The sequence below is a fragment of the Diceros bicornis genome, chromosome 23 (genome assembly GCF_020826845.1).
Source record: "Diceros bicornis minor isolate mBicDic1 chromosome 23, mDicBic1.mat.cur, whole genome shotgun sequence".
Taxonomy (NCBI): Eukaryota; Metazoa; Chordata; class Mammalia; order Perissodactyla; family Rhinocerotidae; genus Diceros; species Diceros bicornis.
This window is the reverse complement of record NC_080762.1, coordinates 6407914-6432102: the sequence shown is the minus strand read 5'-3', so window position 1 is coordinate 6432102 and position 24189 is coordinate 6407914. Positions and strand designations below refer to the sequence as shown.

The window sequence follows — 24189 nt, the reverse complement described above, 5'->3', positions numbered from 1 at the left end:
CCCCCCAAAAGAGTAATATTTTATTAACATATTCATGGTCAAAAGAAAACTTTAATAACGATTGTGTAAGGCATTGTAAGCAGTGCCCTTAACGGTAGACATAAATATTCCTGTCACTGGGGGAAAGAATTCATTATGAGTTAGTACCTTAGCCTCATGACAATTTAGTGCGAATCTAATCCCTAAGAGCCCAATTATGGACCCAATGACACATCAAATTTCTAGACTTGCATAACTAAAATCTGATACCAATCTGTAGTGACCACGTCTAAGTCTGTCTTCCAGGGTACCCTCAAGGATATCCTGTATGTCCTGCTCCTCTGCACTTCTACTGTCCTTCACACACACTTTTATTGTTGAATGTATAATGCTGATTTACAAATGTCTATCTTCCTCCTGGCTCATCTATGGGAATATAAACTTCTGGAAGACAAGGGCCATACCTTAACCCATAAAATGTTTAATGAATTATTAAAAAATTAAAATATGTTGGAAAAATGTTCAACATCACTCAGAGAAATGAAAACATAAAACCATACTAAGATAAAATTTCTCACATTTTAGAAACATGATCCAAAAGTTCATTAACACTCTACTGTGAGACTATAGAGAATAGACAATCTTACACATTGCTTGGGGAGTACAAATTAGTATGACCCTTATGAAAAGCTATTAGGCAATTTCTATAAAAATTACAAATAGACATACCCTCTGACCCAGCAATACTACTTCCATGAATTTATTATGTCCTGTGTATAATATTATTGTAGTATTGTTTAAAGAGGAAAAGGTAAGAAGCAAACTAATGTCACTCAGTAGAGGTCTGGTTAAACAAAGGAAGGTGCAGCCATATAATAGAATATTATCCTGCCATAAGAAAGCAAGAGAGGAAGGAAGGCAGAAGTAACTCTTAATGGATTGATGTAGAATTACTTTCAGAATTTAACATTAAGAGGAAAAAAGCAAGGTGCTAATGAACAGTGTACACAGTATTGGAACATTCTATAAAAATGATTCTGTATGCATAAAATACTTTAAAAAAAACAAACTGGGGATCCTGGCTGCAGACAGGAAAAAAATACCAGGTGATTAAGCTACGGGAAATGGAAGGCAGACTATTCACTGGGTCCCCCTTTCGGTACCTTTTCCATTTTGAACCATATGAACATATTACCTATTAGAAAATAATTAAAACAAATAAAAAAAAATGAACATATTGCCACTACGTGACCCATGTCTGTGATCCATGCCAGTGGCTCTGCTGCAAATGGTCCTCATTTTCCTTCCTATAATGCACCCTGAGAAGATAATGCACTACCAGAACATGAGCTCTTTATTTATTTGTTTTTTTTGTGAGGAAGACCAGCCCTGAGCTAACATCTATTGCCAATCCTCCTCCTTTTTTTCCCTTTTTCTCTCCAAAGCCCCAGAAGATAGCTGTATGTCACAGTCGTACATCCTCCTAGTTGCTGTATGTGGGACGCCGCCTCAGCATGGCCGGACAAGTGGTACATCAGTGCGCACCCGGGATCCGAATCCCGGCGGCCACTAGCGGAGCGCAAGCACTTAACCACTAAGCCAGGGGGCCGGACCCAAAACATGAGCTCTTTAAACATCACACATTTTGTCTTTTTTATGGATACATTTTCTGGTGACTGTTCTTTGCTACTAAGTTTTGCTGCTCTTTCCTCATTTCTACTATAATGTCTTAAAATTATAATTATATTATAATGTCTTATTATAATAAAGATGTAATAATGTATCCTTATTATAGAATCTTTGTATCCTTATTGTGGCATCTTTGTGTCTTCCCCATGGTATCTTTGTTATAGTATCTTTGCAGCAATGTTGTGCCAGTTCCTTTGTTGAGTAATTGAATGAAATTTTTATCCTTTTACAATCCCTAACACAGCTGTTTTCAAGTGCACCAAATAAATTGGAATAGGATGGAAATGATTTTATATAATCTAACAGAGGGAAGATTTTTAAAAACATCTTATACTGTTTTGTCATCAACTTCACTTGTCAATACAGGTTCTCCACTGGAACAATACAAATGGAAATAAATGGAAACCAGAATAGACAAAATAAAAGATGATGACAATTTTATTTCTCCCTCTCCAGAACTATCTTAACAGCAGCATCAAAGCAAATGTAAAAAAAGGAGTCAAAAATCATCAGCTGAATGTATTAAAAACGCAGTGCTCACCTGAGAAAGACCACCCCAAAACTGTCTGAAGGCCCCCAAACAGCTAAGTAGTTTTGTTTTTTCATCCTCAGGGGTGTCCATAAACATGCTAAAAAGCAAAAATCACATTATTTGCCACTATTTTTAAAAAAGGTAATTCAACATAACCAGAATAGTGGATCTTATAAATCTCCAAAATAAGCCCAAGTAAAATCTTACAAACATAGGCTCCCGTAAAAACACAAACATCTGCCATGCCTATACTCACCCAGGGAAAGCCTCTTCTATAATTTCCGTTTTCTGTGAAAAAACAAAAGTAGACAATGTGAACTAAAAAAAAAAAAAGAAAGAAAAAAGGGAGAGGCCTCCCCGAGCAAAACATGACAACATCACAGGGGGCAGGTCTCCTCCATCATCCACACGCAGACACCGACGATACCCGCCCGGCCTGCCACCCAGGGCGCTGTGGGTTTGAGAGAGGACCCTGAATTTGACAGCCGGGTGAGAACCGCTACCCCCTGCACACGCACACACGGTGTCAGGGCAAAGGGGAGGGGGGAGAGGGTGCCCGTCCCCTCCGTCCACCCCCATCCACGGCCCCGCCATCGCCCTGGCCCCCGGCCGTCCACTCACCACCACCTCCTCAAAAATGCTCTGCAGCTGCGTCTCCATCTGGACCATCGTCCCCGCCGTCCTCGGACGCCAGCGCGCGGCCTGACCGGGAACAGGGGCCGAGGGGCGGACACTCGCCCTGGTCCCCGCGCTCCTCAGGCGCTCGGCCGAGCGTCCCTTCCCGGGCGGGGCAAACTACGGCAGCCTGCGTGGAAGCCCGGAAGCGCCTGGTGCGCGCCGATGACGGAACCCGCGGAAACTAGTGACCCAGCCAGAGGGTTCCGACCGTGGGGAAAGGAGGCCCGGGAGCCCGACCAGAGCGCCCCCACGTGGAGCCTCGAGCCTAAAGCTCCCCGGGGCATCGTCGGGGGCAGGCTGCCACCTGCGGGCCGGAGCGGGAGTTGCTTCGTGCTCGGGACTACTGCTTTTGCATATTTGCAGCCTTGGGGAAATGCTGCTGGTGCAACCCGGGTCAACCGGAAGTCTGCGGACCGCTGACCTCCTGGAGCTCCGCCAGCGGGCTGGAGCGGGAGGTGAGACCAGACTCTTCCTGATGGCAAGGACCAGGCCTTCTCAGCCATGGTAACCTCAGTGTCTTGCAGGCTTTCCACGAACGTTGAAAAAAGTGAATGAACGCATCACGATTGATTTTTGATTAGAATAATCGAAAAATAATACCTACCGTTTTCAGTTATAATCATCTAAAAATAGTAATATGTATCAATTCCTGAATACCTGTAGCCTCTTTGGTGGAGAAAGGTGGCAAAGAAGAAGTCTGGTCCACTGGTGTGGTCAGAGCAGATGCCTCAGTGCTCTGAGCAGTGTGTCCTCGACCTCTTTATTCTTTCTAGCATCACTTTGACATGTTCCTGGACGTTTGCCCTCCTTCCAGCTGAGTTAGGTGTCTCTTCTTTATCCTCGTATAACACCTTTGTGCATGAATAGTAGAGTTCTTCCTTTATGGAAGATTTACCCACCGTTTGCTCAGTGCTAGACACGGGTGTTAGGGATTTAATGAACAGTATTGCAGTTATTGATTTTGCAGCATATCCAAGCTAGAAGGATCACAGAGCCAGAATTATTAAAATCCAAGTCCCCTCTGTTTTGTATGCTGAATAGATGACCTTATTGTGGATCATCTTTATTCAGATACACCTCTAAGACAGTGTTCATTTGCTCTCTGGCAGATTTCCATGCAATGGTGGTGGAGAATGGTCTAGAAATGGATGGTCAGTTTATATTCAATGAATGGAGCATCTGTAAGCATGATATAAAAATCAATTTGTTTTTGGTTATGGCAAAAATACAATTCTTTCCCGACCATTTTACCTTTTTATTATATGAGCTCTGGCCAACGTTAAGATGAGCTGGCGTGTGAGAACACGCTGATTTGGAAGCACAGAGTCCCAGTCACGGCTTTGATAGATGAGTCTTTGACCTGGCAGAAACTCAGTTCCCTAACATATCCACATGCAACCACTGTATGCCACTGTTACCACATAATAGCTTCTAAAAACTGAGATGTAAGAATTCAAATTTCCTGCTAGAGAATAGCTTCATGGGTTAGGTGTAGGGTATTAATTTGCTAGGGCTGCCATAACAAAGTACCCAGTCTGGTGGCTTAAACAACAGATACTTATTTTCTCATAGTTCTGGAAGTTAGAAGTCTGAGATCAAGGTTTCCTGTTTTAGTCAAGGAGTCATAATCCATTATTGTCATTATTTATTTTGATAAATATATCAACTATATATATTTATAATTGATAGATATATCAATTGGTTGGTTTCTTTTGAGACCTTTCTCCTTGGCTTGCAGATGCTCATCTTCTCCCTGTGTCTTCACGTGGTCTTCCCTGTGTGCATGTCCATGGCTAATTTCTTCTTCTTATAAGGATACCAGTCATATAGGATTAGGGCCTACCATAAGGATCTGATTTTAACTTAATTAACTCTTTAAAGACCCTATCCTCAAATATAGTTACATCTTCAACATATGGATTTTGGGGGCATAAAATTTGGCCCCAAAACTCCCCCCTCTGGCCCCCAAAATTCGTGTCCTTCTACCATGCAAAATATATTTACCCCATCACAAAAGCCCCAAATCTTAACCCATTCCAGCATGAACTCTAAGTCCCAAATCTTATCTAAATATCTTCTAAATTAGGTATAGATGAGACTTGAGATATGAGTCATTCTGAGGCAAAGTTCCTCTCCAGCTGTGAACTGCTAACACCAGATAAGTTATCTGCTACCAAAGTACAATGATAGGACAGGCCTATGACAGACATTCTCATTCCAAAAGGGAGAAATTGGGAAGATTAAAGGGGTCACAGGTTCCAACCAAGTCTGAAACCTGGCAGGATGATTCAATCATCCTCTTTGGCTCGATGCTCTGTCCTCCAGGCCCCCTGGGATGGTGGCAAGAGTGAAGAGGCCTTCTATGGGAGGACAGCCCGATAGAGACTGTAGGTGCCTGAGTGGGATGAGGTGGGCATCCAAGCATGGGAGGGGGTGGTGGCAAGGTTGGGAGGCTGGCTTCGTACGGGGAAGTTTATCAAATCAGCAAAAATAGTAAGTTCAATGAGAGTCAGATTTCACCCTGTGAGAGAAGGGAGATACGTAAATGGGAAAGTAGAATGAACCTTGTGGTGCTCGGTTGGAATCAGGAATTTTGACATGAACGCATGGATTTCAATAGACAGATAGTTTTAGAAATAAGTAGAGATGATAGGTGTAATGTGCACACACACATACATAAACACATGTGCCACACACACTCATACATATATTCCCTAGTTCTGGTGATGAAGAGAGTGTGGGAGCAGCTACACTCCAGTGATCACACCTGGAGCTCAGATCTAACTGCTAGTCTCTACTTAAAGGAGCCAGGTCATTTGGAGTAATGCTTGATCACAGAGCCGGGCCAGGTAATGTACAAGAGAAGCATGAAGCATCTTGTTTTACCAGAAAGCAAGAAAGCTTTTAAAGAATGATTTTTTGGAGCTTGAATGCGTTCCCACTGGCCAAATAAGGAACAATATGAGCATCAAAGTGAATAATGATAATAATGGATTATAACTCATTGAGTAAAATAGGAAACCACGGGTCCACAAAGATGTAAATGAATAGATGAATAAATTAAAATTTTGGTGAGAAATGGTGTATTTATATATTTTCAATGTAATTTCACATACAATACTTATTCATAATAATGAGTATTATTGTAAGAGTAACTTCACAGTGGAGAAGCCAGAAGGCACCACTTTTTTTTTTGGTAAGGAAGATTAGCCCTGCGCTAACATCTGTTGCCAATCTTTACCTTTTTGCTAAGGAAGACTGGCCCTGAGCTATCATCTGTGCCCGTCCTCTATTTAATATGTGGGATGCTGGCCACAGCATGGCTTTGATGAGTGGTGCATAGGTCCGCACCTGGGATCCGAACCCGTGAAGCCTGGGCTGCCGAAGTGGAGCACGTGAACTTAACCACTAGGCCACTGGACCAGCCCCCCGGAAACCACCACTTTAATCAAGAGATCAAAGTGTACATCATAAGGGATGGGACAAATTGAAATCATGCATCTGCTAGAATGTGTGAGAAGGACATGGCATCACTACAGTTATTCTCCTGCCAATGTTTTATAACCTAAATCTAATCATAGGGAGATAGAAGACAAAACCACATTGAGGGACATTCTACAAAACTGTTCTGTGATATTCAAAAGTGTCGAACTGTTCTGTGATATTCAAAAGTGTCGAAGTCAAGAAGGTCAAGGAATAACTGAAAAACTTCCAGGATGAAGGAATTGTTCTATGACAACTGAATGCAAAACATAATTTTGCATGGAATCCTTTCACTCTAAAGGACAACAGACAAAACCTGAAGGGGATCTGAGGATTAGACGGTAGAAATGTATCAATGTTAGTTGTCTGATTTTTATGGTTATGTAGGAAAATGCCCTTAGTTAGAGGATATGTACACACTGAAGTGCTTGGAGAAGATGGGAGACCAGGTCAGCAACGTCCTCTAAAATCGTTCAGGAAAGGAATTGTTCTTTGTGTTGGTACCTCCAACTTTTCTAATAGTTTGTAATTATTTCAAAATAAAAAAATTTACTAAAGATAAGATAAGGATAAGAATAAAGAAATCCCATTTGCAAGAAATAAAAATAAAGCTAGCAGTTCCCTTCAAACGTTTGAATAGGAAAGGTGGATTCTTCCCAACCAATCCTCAGTGACAAGAAAGAGATGGTTCTGTTAATTCGGTGTGCCATAACAAATAGTCAGTCCATTTCATTAAATTAGTCTCCTAAATCTTTAGCTTGGAATTTCTGTAAAATGTTATATAATTTCCTCAACAGAAAATGTGAAACCAAACTACAATTTTCACTAGAAGGAGAAAAGAGCGTTTAAGTTAAGGACTGGTTGGAGATATGCTTGAATGAGTAACAATCACTGTCCTAGCTTTCCACAAAAATGACCCAGCCTTCAGCAGGAAGAATAATTACCTGGAACAGCTGAAAGCAGATGGAGCAAAAGGGGGAATATAAACCTGCACCTAAGGAAGTGTGCTAAGGGTCAAACCAGCGCAACGCAGCTGAATCAAGGTGGAGGCTTGGTGCTGGGAACCGGGACTAAGTCAGAAGCTCAGGAGACAAGTAAAGGCAGAAATGGAGATATGGTGACCAAAAAGGCTGGGGCAAAGTGAGAGCACCCAGGACGTCTCTGTGAAAAAGGCTGGTTATATTCAGATCATTGTTAGAGCTGGTCTCATGACAGAGTTGGATCAGTCTGGAGAGTGAAGCGGGGTAGACACCACTCAGAACTGGAGGACCCCGAAAGCCAGGATGGAAAGTGTGAATCAGCAGCTAATGGATGATCACTCTGGGCTTGTGAATAATGGAGTGAGCTATGGGAAGGAAAAATAAACCACTTGGTTTAGAAGAAATATTGGGCTAGATTTGAGGGTTAGGTGATGTACCTACCTCCCTAAGGAATAGTGTGTCGCAACTCTAATGGGAAGCTGGAAACCCTAGATGCTGAGGTTGGAGATGGAGCAGCTTAGGGTTCTTGGAGGATGGGAGGAGAGTGTAGGGAAGAACTCAGCAGATGCCATCAGCTTGTGAGCAACTTAAGGGCATCATTTCTGTCTTCATGATTTCTATTCCAAATTCTAATATAATGTCATAAATGAATGAATGAATGAATGGATGAAAGGATACTGAAATTGTAAAGGAAGCTGTGGAGAGTAAGCTGGGTTCCATGTTACAAACAGATAAGAAGTTATCTTGTGGAATCATCAGTGAAATGAAAATCCCATTGGCTAAGACCATAAAAATCCCATTGGCTAGGGATCAGGGTTCAGTGGTTTTTGAGGACTTTGACCTAGTCCTGGGGAGTGAGCCATTGCTTGGGGATGGCGGTGGGGGGTGGGGTAGGGGATGGTAGTGGGGATATGGGTCTTTGCTTTACTGGAGACCAGGAATACTGGAAGCCAGTTCCTTCTGGATTTTAGAGTGACAAGTAAAGTGTACTAACATGAGAACAGCCTCCCCAGGGGAAGGGCTAGAGATCGGCTCTGTAAATGGAATGGAGATGACACAAAGACTGGAAGAGTCTGATAAGCACCTGTGTCAAGCTTGCTGAGTGACCTGAATCTATGTATGTAGTTGTAGTTACACACACAGAAGCACACAGACACACACACACACACTCAAACAAGTGGACTCTGGTATTAAATAGCCTAGGTTCACATCCTAACACTTCCCACTTAACTAACTGCATGCCAAGCCCTTTAATCTCTTGAAGGTTCAATTTTACCATCTGCAAAACTGCCAATTCTTGTGGGAAGGAAAAGGGAATGTGCTTGAAGAATTCAGTCCAGTACCAGGCATAGAGTAAGTGATCTATAATCAGTAGCTCCTGCTAACTTAATGCACTTTTTATAACTCCCTCACTCTCTGGGTGGCTGGGCCCATCAGCAGAGTTCAGGTTACCTAGAACTACAGCATAAATTAAAAAGAGGGAGAATATCCTTATCTCAGGGATAAGAGCTTTGGAGGAGACATTCAATCATGTTTATGCATGGGTAGTTAAAATGGAGAGTATCCTGGTAGCTCTGAGGCTGGAAGGATATTACTGGGGAGCTGTTCTGGGAACCCCTGTAAATGAACATCATCTAACCATCTCAGTGTTTGTCTGTGATGGAGGGTGAGGGTGGGGACAGGAGTGGTTGCACAGTAATGAGTATTGTATGATCCTGTATAGAGAGAATTGAAGTTTGACCAAATAGAGGTGTGGTCTTTGTCCTTGACTTCTGGAAGGTAGTCTCTAAATTCTTGGAATGTGAGGCCTGATAGAAGGTTTTGGTTTGCCTGGGATCCTTGGGTCACCTTAGATATATTAACAATGTGATTTAGGGTGGAGAAGGTCATGAGGTATCAGTTCAACTTCTGGAAGGACTGGAGTTTGAGATGGGCAGTCTCGTACCTCATCATGTGGGCAGTCAACCATGCCAACATAATGGAGCCCTGATAAAATCTCTGGACACAAGGCTCAAGTGAGCTTCCCTGGTTGGCAATATTTCATGTGTGTTGTCACGTATTGATGCCAGGAAAGTAATGCTGTCCCCCACAAATCCAGGGGGAGAGGACATTTGGAACTTCCCTGGACTCTGTCCTACGTGCCTCTTCTCCTTGGCTGATTTTAATCTGTATCTTTTAGCTATGATAAAACATAACCATAAGTATAATATGAGTCCTTCTATAAAATTATCAAACCTAAGAGTTATCTTAGAAACTCCGAGACTTGGAATTGGCTTCAGTAGTGAGAGCGATCTTGGAGACTGTTCCTTCTATCTACACACACGACAATTCCATTTTAGTTGGTAGGAGGGAAGGAGGGAAGAAGAAAGGGAGGGAGGAAGAGAAGAAAGAAAATGTCACCCACTGTCTATCTGTATAGGTATATGTTTGCAAGCACATGGAGAAAGCATGGAAGTATTTTTGCTTATCGTGGGCAGAATAATAGCCTCTCCTTCAAAGATGTTCATGTCCTAATCCCCAGAACCTGAAAATATGTTAGATTACAAGGCAAAGAGGAATTAAAGTTGCAGATGGAATTAAGATTGCCAATCAGCTGACCTTACAATAGAAAGGTTACCCTGGATGATCTAGATAGGCCCAAGGTAAGCAAAAGGGCCCTTACAGCTAGAAGAGGGAGGTGGAAGAGGAGAGTCAGAAGGAGACGTGACTAAGGAAGAATGGTCAGAGAAATGCAAGATTTAGAAGATGGAGGAAAGGGGTCATTAGCCAAGGAATGTGGTTGGCTTCCAGAAGCTGGAAAAAGCAATGGAATAGATTCTCCCCCTAGAGGCTCCAGATAAGAAACCAGCCCTGCTGACACCTTGATTTTAGTGAGATAATATTGGACTTGTAACCAACAGAACTGTAAAATAATAAATTTGTAGAGGCTGGCTCGGTGGCGCAAGCGGTTAAGTGCGCGCGCTCCGCTGCGGCGGCCCGGGGTTCGCTGGTTCGGATCCCGGGCGCGCACCGACGCGCTGCTTGGTAGGCCATGCTGTGGCGGCGTCCCATATAAAGTGGAGGAAGATGGGCACCAATGTTAGCCCAGGGCCGTCTTCCTCAGCAAAGAAAAAAAAAGAGGAGGATTGGCGGATGTTAGCTCAGGGCTGATCTCCTCACAAAAAAAAAAAATAAATAAAAAAAAAATAATAATAATAAATTTGTATTGTTTTAAGCCACTAAGTTTGTGATAATTTGCTACAGCAGCCACAGAAGACTAATATCAATGCCTATGTATGAATATTGGCTACCTGAGAGAGATAGGAGAGATTACTTGACTGGTTATTCTAAGTAATACTTAAAAAAAAATAGAGTGGAGGCTTCTCTCCTAGAAGATATTCTCTTCACTTTTGATGCTGAAGATTGCAACATGAATGTTCCATAAATAACACAACCTCATGAGGCCCAAAACCTAATTTGTCTTCTTTCCAGAAAACTCACATCCCCTCCTGGTGCCCCCCTCTCTGCTAATGGCACCACTCTTTCCTTGTCACCTGAGTTCAGAACCATTCTCTGGGCTCAGGGGTGCTGCCTTCATATTTGTCAAACACAACACTTATTTTCTATTTCCACTGCTGTCATCTAGCTTGTCACCTCTCACTAGAACTGTGACAGCGATCCCCACCTGGCCTCTCTGCTGTTATCTCTCCCCACTCCGGTCCAGTCCTACTTTGGCTTTTCATTTCCTACATATTCACAGTTTAATGTCTTCAGTTCAGCCTCTTTGTTTCTTTTTTATTTCTTTTGCTACAAAATGGCTTCTTACTCCAAATTTATTATTGTTTTAATCATACCTCATAGATTTTACAGACTGAAGAATTCTGATTTTTTATATTCTATTCTGCCATATAAAAAACTCATTGTCCTGGATCATTTTATTTGCACATAGAAGTTTTGATTAGGTAGTATTCTAACTGACACGGGTAGTGTTCATTGTGTTGTCCAGAATTAAAAACTTTAATTTGCTGGTTATATACTGTGAAATCAATCGATAATATTATTAGTATAATTATTAACTCGTTTTGGCTGTTATAATTTTTCAAAGCATTATATGTAAATGTTAAAAAGATGACTAATTCTCCAAAGCTGATATTAAAAAATAACAGTTGCTGACCAAACTCCTCCCCACCTTCAACTCTCACTCCCCAGAAGTAACCACTTTCAATTCTTTTTCTAAGTGACCTGCTTTATCCCACTATTTCTTGCTATTTCAGTCTTAGGTATTATATAGTGACTTCTTACTATGAAAGGTGAGTGTTTACTGTTCCATTTCCTCCTTTTCCATCCTACTCATGTGTCAGAATTTGTTGGTTAGATAATTACAGACTGTTTATATTGTTCTGACTCTATAGCTGTTATTTACACTTTAGCAACACAGTGCATTGAGCTTACACTTTCCTTTTCTGTACAACTTTTTGTTTTGTCTTTGGAGTTAATAATTGTTTCGTGTGTTTTCTTTGCTTAGTTTTGAATGTGCCTATCACTAATTCATCCAGAAACCTCTGCCTGACATATGAATCTCCTCTCTGGAAGTCTTTCATCTTGCTCCAGGGGACATCCCTCCTGTATCCTCTGCCCTCCCCTGCCTGTGGGATTGGCTGCTCCCTGAGCCACCTCATGACTGCCGTCCAGGGGTGGCATCCCGGTGGTTCTCTTTTCTCTCTTCTATATGCATCTCTGGTGGCTGTTTCATGTCTTCCTCTTCCTCAATTTCCTCTCTTGTTTGGGGATGGAGGAGAGCACATCCTCCATTAACTTCCTCAGAAAGACTATTGCTTTCCCCCCAACTTTTTATTTAAAAAAAAAAAATTAAACCTAGAGAAAAATTGCAAGAATTTTACAATCAACACACATATTTTAAACATTTTACCACGTTTGCTAATTCTCCCTGTCTCTTCCTTTCTCTTTCTACTCTCTGTCCTTCTCCTTCTCTTTACCAATCTAATCATCTCTATGTGAACTACTTGAGAATTATTTACAGACATCATAACTTCACCCTTAAATACTTCATCTTGTGCCTTCTGAAAGTCACGCACATAGGACTTAACTTGCATAACAACAGTACACTTACCACACTCTGGAAATTTAACATCAATACAATGCTGTTATCTAAAATACATCCATACTCACATTTCCTCAATTGTCACAATAATGTCCTTCACTTATCATTTTTTCTTCCACCCAGGATCCAATCACCGGTCTTGCACTGCATTTAGTTGTTAGGTTTCTGTAGTCTCCTTTAATCAGAATGGTTCACTAACCCTTTCTTTCCCCTACTTTTCATAAAATTGATGTTTTTGAAGAGTCTAGGACAGTTGTTTTGGAGAATGTCCCTCAGTTTGGATTTGTCTCATTTCTCATGATTATATTCAGGTTAAACAAACTTTATTTTCTATAGGTATGTCATATAGCTCCTGTTGTATATAACCTGAAAAGAGTTGTTTCTTAGAAGGTTTAGCTCTTTGCCTTGGAGACTCATGTAAGCGATATAGAAAACAAATACATACACATACATATGCATATGCACACATACACAAAGTTTGTTCATAATTTCAAGTGGTCCACAGACCTTCCCTGAAGCCTATGCATGCAAGTGCATGAAACCTTTGCAAACACTCTGCTGTAAACACAATCAGCGTGGGTGATGGGACTGATGTTCCCCCTACTCAGCAACAGTGCTTGAGTTACTTTTTGACCACAATGTTTCTTAGAAATGTTACCTCTTAAAGTACTGTTATGGACTGACTTGTTCCTCCAAGATTCATATGTTCAAGTTCTAATGCCCAGTACCTCAGAATGTGAGTGTATTTGGAAATAGGGTCTTTAAAGAGGTAATTAAGTTAAAATGAGATCATTAGGTGGGCTCTAATCCAATATGGCTGGTTTCCTTAGGAGAAGAGAAGATTGTGACACAGAGACACCAGACAGGTGCGCACACAGAGCGAAACCTATGTGAAGACGCAGGAGAAGATGGCCATCTGCAAGTCAAGGAGAGAGGCCTTTGAGGAAACTCACCCTGCTGGCGCCTTGATCTTGGACTTCTAGCCTCCAGAATTGTGAGAAAATAAATCTCTGTTGTGTAAGCCCCGAGTCTGGGTTACCTTGTTCTAGCAGCTGTACAAGCTAACACAGGTACCTTTCTAAATCCCCTTAGAAAAGTTTATGATTTCCTCCTCTATTTCCCTGGTATTTCATTAATACCACTAGTATAGCACATATCGCACTATATTATGGTTAAAAATGTCTGTTTTATTCTACCAGACTGAAGCTCTTTAGAGTAGCTACAGAAACTGAACATTCTTGCGTCTCCTAACACCTGGCATAAACTCTGGGCCTTGGTGGTACTCAGTTATCATTTGTTACTGTGGATTGAATAAAAGCAGCCAAAGTACCATTATTTCATGGGTGAGGCTTCCTTTGAGGTAATAGCTATTTCTGAAATGCTGGATTTATAGAAAGTTTTGGATGACATACAAAGTTATACCTATAAATTTATCAGAATTTATAACAATATGTTTCACTAGACATTTATGAGGTGGACTTAGACCTCCAAGATTATTTCTGAAACCATTAAATAATTTATTCAGGAAGTGTTCACTGAATGTCTTCTAGGTGCTGGCCCTTGTGCTAGACACTGGAAGAAAATGGCAAGGCTAAACTGCCCTAGTCCCTGCCCCCATGGAACTGACATATCTGAGGGGTTCTCAGATTTGGGGAAATAACCCAGTTCCTTCCAGGATTCAGAGAAGTAGAATGAATCCACAGCCTGTACCTTCATGGACTGGCACTTGTGGGGCTGCTCTCCCAAGCCTTGGAGAGCCCAGGTAGCATGTTAGCACTAAGGTTTTAGGATGTCTCTTCTGGAGATGTCTCTAGAATTTGAGTCATGAAGGAGGCCTGTTTGAGAACACTAAACACAAGAAGAGCCTACTAAAGCTTGGAAAATTATTGGAAATAAAATTATTTCTGAGTTTTGAAATGAACAAGAGAGGGCTGCTAGAATTCTAACACTAGTGAGGCAGATTTCTGCACTTGAGGCAAAGTAAGAGAAGCAGTCCTCCAGGCCCCAGAGACAACCTGAGAAATGTTGGCTGTCCAGTAGAAAACAATTGCAATGCCACAAGGAGGCATCACATCAGGTTTCTGCCTTTCTGAATCATCAGGTGGTAACCGATGGCTCAGGTGACAAGCTGGCACAGATTCCTCTGGTTAAGTACATTAGTACCAGCCTTTGAAACCTGGAAGAATCAAGGGGTAGATCAGGGATCAGCAATCCTGCAAAGGGTCAGTTAGTTAGTAAATATTTTGAGCTTTGTGGGCCAAGAGGCAAAACCAAAGATAGTGTGTAGGTATGTATAGGAAATCAAAGATGTGTGCACTTACAAGAGAGGAAACAAATTTTCACGAATTTTTATTGAGAAAATTCAAAATAGTATAATAATAGGGTACTTTTTTTGGTGATATGGGTCTACTAATAAGAAGAATGGAACTCTTTTTTTTCCCCCAAGGTTGAGGAATAACATTTTGTCTAATTGAGATTCAAAATTACTGTTCTATATCTCCAAGTTGATTATAAATGTTCATCTCTGCTGATCAGTCATGAGATTTTATGTGTTTCATCTTGGGAAATGTCTTTTCACACCGTAGGTACTACAAAATACTGATATCAATCCACGAGCATTGATTCTACTTTGTCATAGTCATTGTGTGGTTGTCTAGGAACCCAGCACTTTACTGATATTTCAGTTCCAGGGACTTGGGTTCCCTAGTCCATGCTGACATTTGCCTTGTCCTCTCTTGTCCAAAGTTGCCTCTCGGGCCCTGGTTTGGCATTGCTAACACCAGTCCCACCTAGACAGCTAGTTCTAGGTTCAGCTCCAGTATTGGATCTCCACTTGCCAAGGACTAGCATCTGTCCTTCCTATACCAACTGCCTACCTGGTGAGCTTTCTGCTTGCTAGGTGCTAAGCCATCTCCCTGGAGGTTTTTCTGCCTTTTCCTCATGATGGGCTCTCCTTGAAGTTGGCCACTGCCCACCTATCCCTGCTATTATGTTATTTGAGGTCTCTCTGCCTTGATGGACTCCTTCTTGTTGCTGGTCCTGAGCCTAGTATGTGCTTCACCTCCACCATCCCCCTCTGTGTATCTAGTTTCTCTGGACTTTCCCAGTCTGGCTTGTCCAACTATCACCCAAACTCTAGTGCCAGAACCAGAAAGGACAGGTTTATGAGACTGAAGGAAGTTGATACTGGCAGGCCTCTGGGGCTTTCTTGACACAGCAACTAGTGGGTTTCCTGTGATTTTAGAAGAGTTCTTAGAATTCTGTGGACACAGGGACCTTGTACAATGTGAAAAATGTTTATGATTCGTGGGGGATGTGATGGCAGCTGCCTTTCAGAGCACAGATGTTCTAGGCCATTAAGCATAGAATATGCAGAGTGAAGCTTTCAGAACCCAGGAGGTGCAGATTGTTCTGAAGTTGAAGGGGAAAAGAATAGTGAGGCTTCCAAGGTTCAAGTGACCTCGAAAGTGTAGGTTCAGATCTAGGTGACTCAGGCAGTCTGTTCCAAAGTCTAAGTTGCATGGACGATGTGGATTTGGCTGGTGTCCAATGCTCAGGTGAACTGTTAGGAATAAGTTTCTAAGACTTGAGAGACTGAAAAGAGGTTGATGTTTAGGGTTCAGTTAGGGGAATTGCTATAGCAGGGAATATAACTAGAGACTAGTTAATACTAGATGTTGGGCAAGGCCAAACTCTCTACTCTATCTACCAAGATGTGCCCCAGGTAGATTCTCTGAGGTTTGCTCACTTCAGGACCCGAAGGACTAAGATATTTCTCCATCATAGTATTAAAAATATAGTAACTTAGGGGCCAGCCTTGTGGCGTAGCAGTTAAGTGCATGCACTTTGCTGCTGGTGGCCTGGGTTCAGATCCCGGGTGCACACCGCTGCACTACTCATCAGGCCATGCTGTGGCAGCATCCCATATAAAGTGGAGGAAGATGGGCATGGATGTTAGCCCAGGGCCAGTCTTCCTCAGCAAAAAGAGGAGGATTGGCATGGATGTTAGCTCAGGGCTGATCTTCCTCACACACACACACACAAAATGTAGTAACTTAGAGATCACCTTAAAAATAAAGAAGACTTTGATGTCAAGAGTCAATTGACTTGTAAGTCACAGAGACAAGACTTTATCAGAGGCCTCCTGACTTCCTTATCTAGTGTTTTTTTGTGTTCTCAGGGTTGAAAGAGGATAGAGGATGAAGGTGGAAGAAGAGAGGCGGGACATTCTGGACATGGGGGAGATAATGAATCATAGAGTAAAAATGTAAAGCCAGAATCAGTGATACCCTGGTAAACAAAGCTGGTGTAGGATCAAGTGACATCTTGGAGAGCACCAGGAAGCAGCATCTGAAAGTGCAGCTGGGGTATCAGGTAAGCATTCTGGGGTCAAAGTATACAAATTCATGTAGGAAATATCAAGATGAGAAGTGAAAAATCAAGAAGACAGTCAGAAACCAAGAGAACAGATCTGGAGGTTCAAATGAGGGGGAGAGGTCGTAAGTGAGGCAAAGTCTTAAGAAGGAAAAATGTGAGAACACGTTCAAAAGGTATATCAGTAAGAGTTCTCCAGAAAAACAGAACAAGAATGGAGAAACAGAGAGAGAGAGAGAGAGAGAGAGTGAGAAAGGGGGAGAGAGAGAGAAATGAATTGCCTCACTTGATTGTGGGGCTGGCAAACCCAAAATTTATAGGACAGGGCAGGCTGGCAGGCTAGGAACACAGGCTAATGCTGTAGTCTTGGAGCAGAATTTCTTCTTCTCTGGTCAACTTGTTTTGTCCTTAAGGCCTTGAACTGGTTGGATGAGGCCCACTCACATTATTGAGGGTAATATCTTTTACTTAAAGTGTTACCACATCTACAAAATACCATCACAACAACACCCTAGACCAGTGTTTGATTAAGTAACTGGTTACTATAGCCTAGCCAAGTCGACATACAAAACTAACCACCACAGGGGGGAAGATAAAAGCAGGAGTGCTGTAAACCAGAGTCCAGGCAGATGAGATAGATTGTTGTAAGTACAGAGGAGCAATTAGAACCCAGAAGCCCAGAAAAATGGAAGGCATATGTCAGATGTCAAGATAAAAGCCATAGGTCCTAGGAATCTCCTAATTTTGTGGCAAATTGTGATGTGGGCTTGATCTTTCTTTTACACAATCAGTTTGACACGACAACAACAATAACAACAAAACACCCTGAAGAGGGAGTCTGAGGCCCTGGTGGAATCTCACTTCTGAGCTATCGATAACCAAGGTGACCTTGGGCAAGGGATCCAGCCCCTCAGGTCCTCTACCCTCATCTGTAAAATTAGCAAGTTTGATTAGAATCAGAGTGAATGTTTACAGTAGAGAATTCAAATGTGTCTGCACCGCTCAAAGCAAAGTGTTGACACTAACGTTGGCTACATATAAAATCCCTTGGTTACATATAAAATCCCATATAAACAAACACTGCTGCCTTAGCCAAAACTCCAAAGATTCTAATTCCATGGAAGTGGAGCCTGGGCTTCAGAATTAAAAAAATTAAAATTAAAAGCTACTTTGGATGCTTCTAAGTTTATCCAGTGTGGAGAACTGCTTGCCAAAGGTATTCAAATATGTTTTTGTTCATTTCTGATTTTTAAAGACCTGGTAGTCCATTGTGGTCCATGGAAAGAAGCCTGCAAGACCTTGGTTTAGATGATCTCTACGGAATCTTCTAGTTCTAAAATTAATTCCTTCTGTTATAGCAACTAATGCAGTTGCTTTCACTGGTGAGGCCTATGGGTGGAACTGGTGAAGGGGGGGTATACTGGACTGAGGAAGTGATGGGAAAAAAACGCACAGACCCTCAAAGCCATAAAGGAAACATGGCTCTTCTGCTCAAGATTTTTCCTTATGGAAGTGGACTTCAATAACAGAGAAGGGGTTCAGATGTGATTTTCAGAAATATTCTTAACACTTATGAGTCATTGTAAATAGGATAGATTCTTTTCCTGTTCTTTTCACTGCTTTTAGGGTTGGAATAGTTTAGAATAGTATTTTCCAAAGAGTCTACTGCGGCCTACAGCATTTTTACAATCTTTACATTAGAAAAGAGCTCTCAAGCTTGATTTGACCAGGAGGTTTCGTAGGACTAATGTTCCACAGGATCACACTGAGAATTACTGCCTCAGGGTCGTTGAAACTGGAAGAGCTTAACCTCCGCCATTTACTGTCACGCTCTTTGGCCACACGGCTATTCAGTTAGCTTCTCTCATCATACACCTGTAACCCCTTCTCCGCGTGCAGTACGTGTGTCAGGATGCTCTCGTCTAGGTAAATGAGAAAAGAGTGAGTGTAATTAGTTAGCGAAAGTTGCCTTGGATTTGGGGTGTTAGAAGAGTTGGGTTCCAGCTCCACTTCTGGCAGCTGGCAGCTATGTGACTTGGGACAGGCAAGTCCTGTCACTTAGTGTAAATAAACAGAGCCTTACTTTACTCATCTACAAAATAGGGGTAAAATGTTTATAAGGGATATTAAGTTTGACACGAGATAATGTGTATAAAAACATCAAATTGTGAACAATGTAAAATGCAAGACATAATTATCACGTAATTAAGTACTTTACAGAGATTCAGCAAAGTTGGAATTCCTACTCTGGTTAAAGCATGTTTTTCATATTTTGGTTTTCAATTGTGACATGAAGTTTATATAAATGTAGAAACTCCCTGGAATTTCTGTAACAAGGCCTTTAGTTAGGGGTTATTTTTAAAGAAAATAAATGATCAGATCGTTTTAAAATTTGATTATTGTATTATTCTTGTTACATATATTTTGATTAGTATTTAGTATAAACTATAAAGAGGAAAACAACAGTTGTCTACAATGTACTGGAAATGGACTTTCATCTTTCAACACTATTATTATTACAATTTTTTTCTTCTCTCTTGATTGCCTAATCACTAAAGAGCTGTGATCTTCCCAAACATTTAAAAGTCAGCCACAGCCACGTAACTCATACAGTTTCTCTTTGTCAGACTGGGAAAAGGAAAGAGTGCTACTCTCTTCTGGTAAAACAGGTTTATATAGTTAACAGAACAATGGATTCTATGCTGTCTTTATCAGTGGAAGAACCTGTTAAGAAGAACTCTATTAAGAAATTTAAAATAATTTGTATTGTAAGTACAGTTCTTAATTCTAGTCTTTCTAGCTTTGTGACAAATGTTAAGTGTATGACTCCCCGTTTATATTTGTTTGTGTTGCTATTTAAATGTAAAGTTTTAAGTAATTGTGTTCAGTTTTATCCCTTATGACAACTGGAATGCAAAGTTAATATTTTTAATTATATTTTATAAATTTGAGTAACAACAAATTAATACTTGATCAATCTAGAAAGTTGGGATCTGTGGCAGAACACCTTGCAGCGTTGATGTTAGCATGATTATAATTACCTCCAAGTCACCTTTTTATTGCATGACTATTTTAAGACCAGAGAGTGAGAAATTAAAATCACCAAGCCTATATTCTTTATTGGACTACTGCTTTTATCCTATTTTACTTCACTCCTAGAGGTAGTCTCTTTTGCCTGTTTTCTCTTTCTTGTTCTTTTATATGGTAAGATCTTCCCTGTCCTAAAAAAAACAAACAAAAAAAAAGCTTCCTTTGACTGTATTACTCTTTCTTTTCCCTTTACCAGCACGCTTTCAGGGAAAGGGGAGTTCTGTCCACTGCCTGGGTTTTCTCACTACCCAACTTCTGTTCTCTCGCTTTGTTTTTACTGTACTGAAGTTACCCCCTCAAAGTCAGTCCTTCTCCCCTCGCATTCTTCTGCTGAGTCTCCAGAATAACAGTACATGGATATTGTTGAGTATTTTCTCATTTTGAATTATTCTCTCTCTCTGCTTGCATGATGGCAGTGAAATTCCCATTTTTGTGACATTTCTCCTTACCTGCATTCTTGGCTGATTTATCTTTCTTCTCATTGTACTTTGCACGTAAGTGTTCCACCAAACCCTATCTAAAGATGTTTTCTTCAGGCATTCTCATCTTCTTTCAAGGTTTTAAGAGTCATATTCTCAAGCAAATTTCCAAATAAGCCACAAGCTCTGACCTTCTGCTGAGTTTTGGTTACACAATTTCAGATGCCTGGCTCCTCATCCAGGACCTCAAGCCAAAACCAAGTGCATAATTTTCTCTCGCCTATCCTGCTGCAGTTTTCTCCTAAATTCTCTACTTTAGTTAATGTCACCACCATTCTGTCACTCAAGCACTGTTTTGAGGAATAAATGAAACATGTGGAAGCATTGAACCCGGTGACTGTAACAAAGTAAACCTTCAAGATTCTCTATTCATTATCTGTCTGGGAATTTTGCAGTGCTCTTCTAGCTCCTATGCCATTTATTAAATGTATCCTATCTTATAAAGTGAGGAAATTATAAACTCCTTGGGAACAAAACTTGGGCATCATTTATTTCCATTCTTCATATCTTTCTAGTGGTCTATTAGTACTTCTAGTAGAAGATCAATATTTTAAAATCATAGTTCCAAAGGTACCTTGATGTTTCCAACTTTTACTAAAAGTTTCATTTGACAAATTTAAAGGTATGTACTTTGTTTCTAGCACACTTTACTCAGCCGAGCCAAAGCCAAATGCTGGGCTCTCAGTGACTGTTGGAGCCTGCAGTACTCCTCTCTCCACTTTGTAGATAGCATGAGATAGGTTAAGACACATATGTACCTCAATATCAAGAAGCTTATTCAGAATTACATGTTTGGAGTAAATGATTGTATGTGTTAAAAATGAACCTTCTTACTCTCAAGGAGCTGACAGAATAATGCAGAGAGCAAGCCATTAATATATAGAATAAGTACAAAGTCATGAAGAAACAGACACTAAGATTTAATATTACAAAGTTTTAAAGCATCCTAGGGACAACTAGATATTGTTTATTTTTCCAGCAAGTTTGAATGGTGAACAGACCAAAGATAAGATGTTAACCAAAACACACCAGTTTGTAAATCTATGATGCATGAGGTTTTCCAAAGGAAAGTTTCCCGGCGTTTTGTTGCTTTGTAGTATTCCTAGTCTTGGTCACCTGTGGCTTTTGAGCATCATAACAGAGAACAAAGTGCTAATGATGTTATTTAATAACTGTTTATGTTCCCCTTTCCCTCTTCATTCACTCCACTGAATGAATGCTGCTGGAAGGTCCTTGACCCTGGGGCTAACTTTGAAACTTCATATGAGAACTGTTTTCATAGTGTTTTAACATATTTTTCCAATTGTTGAATTCACTTCTATTGCAAGAGTTAGATATGTTAATTTTTCAGTTGATTTTCAGAATAAAAATTAAAAAGTCAATAGTTTATGTAGGTCTTTATTATCTAAGCAAATTTTGATTTTGTGTTTTTTTCTTTCATAAAAGTGGTGTTTTTTAAAACCATAACAAAGGTTACTGGTATTGTAAAATACTTTCCTAAGGAATCTGTGTGTCCATTGCATTCATATTCTTTACGGCGATACACATTACTCAAGCTCTATCATCCAGCATGCTTATCATTGGACTTAATGGATGGGGAAAGAGGTCAGCAGGAAGAATTCTCTTTAATTATATTGCAGTTTAATTCTAATCAGAGCATAAAGTCCACTACACTGAAGAGCTTTGTCAGCAGTCGTGATAATGAATGACACACACGATTTTTGGTTGCATAGCTTCCAAGTTACTCTAAATGATTGGTTTGAGCTGTAGATGAAAGCAGATCATTTGCCAGTTAATTATTTGGGCACTGTATTTTTACATGTGTTACATATTCTCATTATCCTCTGATGGACAGGGTGGGGAAAAAGAACGCTGCTCCCTAGGAATGAGGTAGTTAACAATTTGACAGTTTTGGAATACTTTTACATTAATGATTTCCAAATAGTTGTCTAGTTAAGAAAACTGAGCAAAAGGTAAATGGCTCCATTAGTTTCATTCACTCTTTAACTCAATTTGGGGTTAAGCTCACTGGGACTCATGTACTTGATTTTGAAGGTCTGTAATAAATGGTATTTAAAAATTCTTTCCAAACCTTTCTTATTTCCAGGTGTTAAATAAAATGTGGCTCTATCATTATTGGATCTGGTATTAGGCAAATTAGCACGCTGTGTACCCTTAATACTCACTGGTGGAGGGTGGTTATCTGGATCTTTGTGTATTTTAAAAATATTGTAAATTTCACTTTCCTTTTTTGTAATAGGTTCTTCTCGCTCTGTTGGTGATTCTGTCACTTGGATTAGGGCTGGGCCTTGGACTCAGGCAACTGGAACAGCAAGGTATACCCTTCAGCAATGTCTCGGAACATCCTGTGTTGCTTCTTTCTCCTCACCTTCACCTGTTAAAACTTGTACGCTCCTCTCCGGAGCCCTTTCCCTCCTACATGCAGCACTCTCCTACTAGGCTTCTCCTTCTGCCAACCCTGCTCACGGGAAGCCCGCATCCCTGGTTAGCATTACCCACTGTCATTTCTGGACTTCACTCTTTGCCCTCATCCCCCTGCTACTTTGTGATTCGTATCACCCCAGTATTTTTCTCTGACTTTTCCTCTCCTTCATTGAGGACTTTGATAACTGATCAGAGATTCCTCTGTCCCTGCTCCTCCTCTGATCTTTACTATCTGATGATAAACTTGTCCTCGAAAGTCTTTGTTGCTCCACTCCCAGGAACTCCTGCCACCACTGCTGCACCTGGATATCAAGTTAGTATTGCTCCATCCCTGAAATCTCTCTGTTTCTTGGTCAGGCAGTGTCACATTCTTGAAATGTAGTGCAGAATAAAAGCTTCACATTTTTTTTTCTAATAAGAAGCAAAAAAAAAAAAAAAAAAAAAGAGGAGATACATGCCCCAAAATATCAGTAGACTTCAGGTCTCTTTTGTCTTTTGTCATATCCCATTAAGACGAATAGTAAATAAACCATTTACACTTGACTATACAAAAAGCACTATCTATAAACTTGTTATGTATTATTTTGATACTTTTACTAAGGGGAAGTGTGAGGTCAAATGTTAGATAATTTATTCCCCCCCACCTTTTTTTATTGGTGTGGAAGGTTGGCCCTGAGCTAACATCTGTGCCCATCTTCCTCTACTTTATATGGGATGCCACCACAGCAAGGCTTGACGAGCAGTGTGTAGGTTGGTGCCCACGATCTGAACCTGTGAACCCTGTGCCGCCAAAGCAGAGCATGTGAACTTAACCACTATACCACTGGGCCGGCCCCCTTTTTAATTTGACTGACTAACTTCTAGTTTGATTCCAGTGGGGGAAGTCTTATTACTTCTTCATTAGGGAGACTCTTGGTAAAGATAACTGACAATTTTCCAGTTGTGGTTCCATTTAAGAATTAACCAGCACTCAGTACCCCTAGTGTAACAGGGAAGCACAGTGGAACGGAAAAGGTGGACATTAGCTAGAAAGTTACCGTCTTTTCTTGGTCACTTGGCTCTTGTGTTTCTGCACTATAGTACCAGTCCTAGATCTAACAAAAGTTGGCTGGCCATTCTGGTAGTATTATTCTAATGTTAGTGTACACAGGTGGGTGTCATTTCTTGTTTATTATTATTTATTTTTTTATAGGTTATAATACTTATTATTATTATTATTATTTTTTTGTGTGTGTGTGTGTTTGTGTGAGGAAGATTGGCCCTGAGCTAACATCTGCCAATCCTCCTCTTTTTGCTGAGGAAGACTGGCCCTGGGCTAACATCCATGCCCATTTTCCTCTACTTTATATGGGACGCCAC

At 40.8% G+C, this 24189-nt stretch overlaps 2 protein-coding genes across 4 annotated transcripts in view; one reads left to right on the top strand and one right to left on the bottom strand.

Annotated features, from left to right (window-relative positions):
- Nucleotides 1-2962, bottom strand: part of MED23 (mediator complex subunit 23) — a 47771-nt gene extending 44809 nt beyond the window's left edge. For all 3 annotated transcript variants that reach the window (XM_058566262.1, XM_058566263.1, XM_058566264.1), the window contains exons 1-3: nucleotides 2822-2962; nucleotides 2457-2488; nucleotides 2210-2297 (exon numbers count right to left, since the gene is read on the bottom strand). In XM_058566262.1, the coding sequence (XP_058422245.1) occupies nucleotides 2210-2297; nucleotides 2457-2488; nucleotides 2822-2869 (168 nt within the window). In that variant the 5' untranslated portion in view covers nucleotides 2870-2962. The remainder of the gene's footprint in view (nucleotides 1-2209; nucleotides 2298-2456; nucleotides 2489-2821) is intronic.
- A 13679-nt stretch (nucleotides 2963-16641) lies between these two features.
- LOC131420314 (ectonucleotide pyrophosphatase/phosphodiesterase family member 3-like) overlaps nucleotides 16642-24189 on the top strand; it is an 86534-nt gene continuing 78986 nt past the window's right edge. The window contains exons 1-2 of the mRNA XM_058566159.1: nucleotides 16642-16701; nucleotides 22646-22721. Coding sequence (XP_058422142.1) covers nucleotides 16642-16701; nucleotides 22646-22721 — 136 coding nt within the window. The remainder of the gene's footprint in view (nucleotides 16702-22645; nucleotides 22722-24189) is intronic.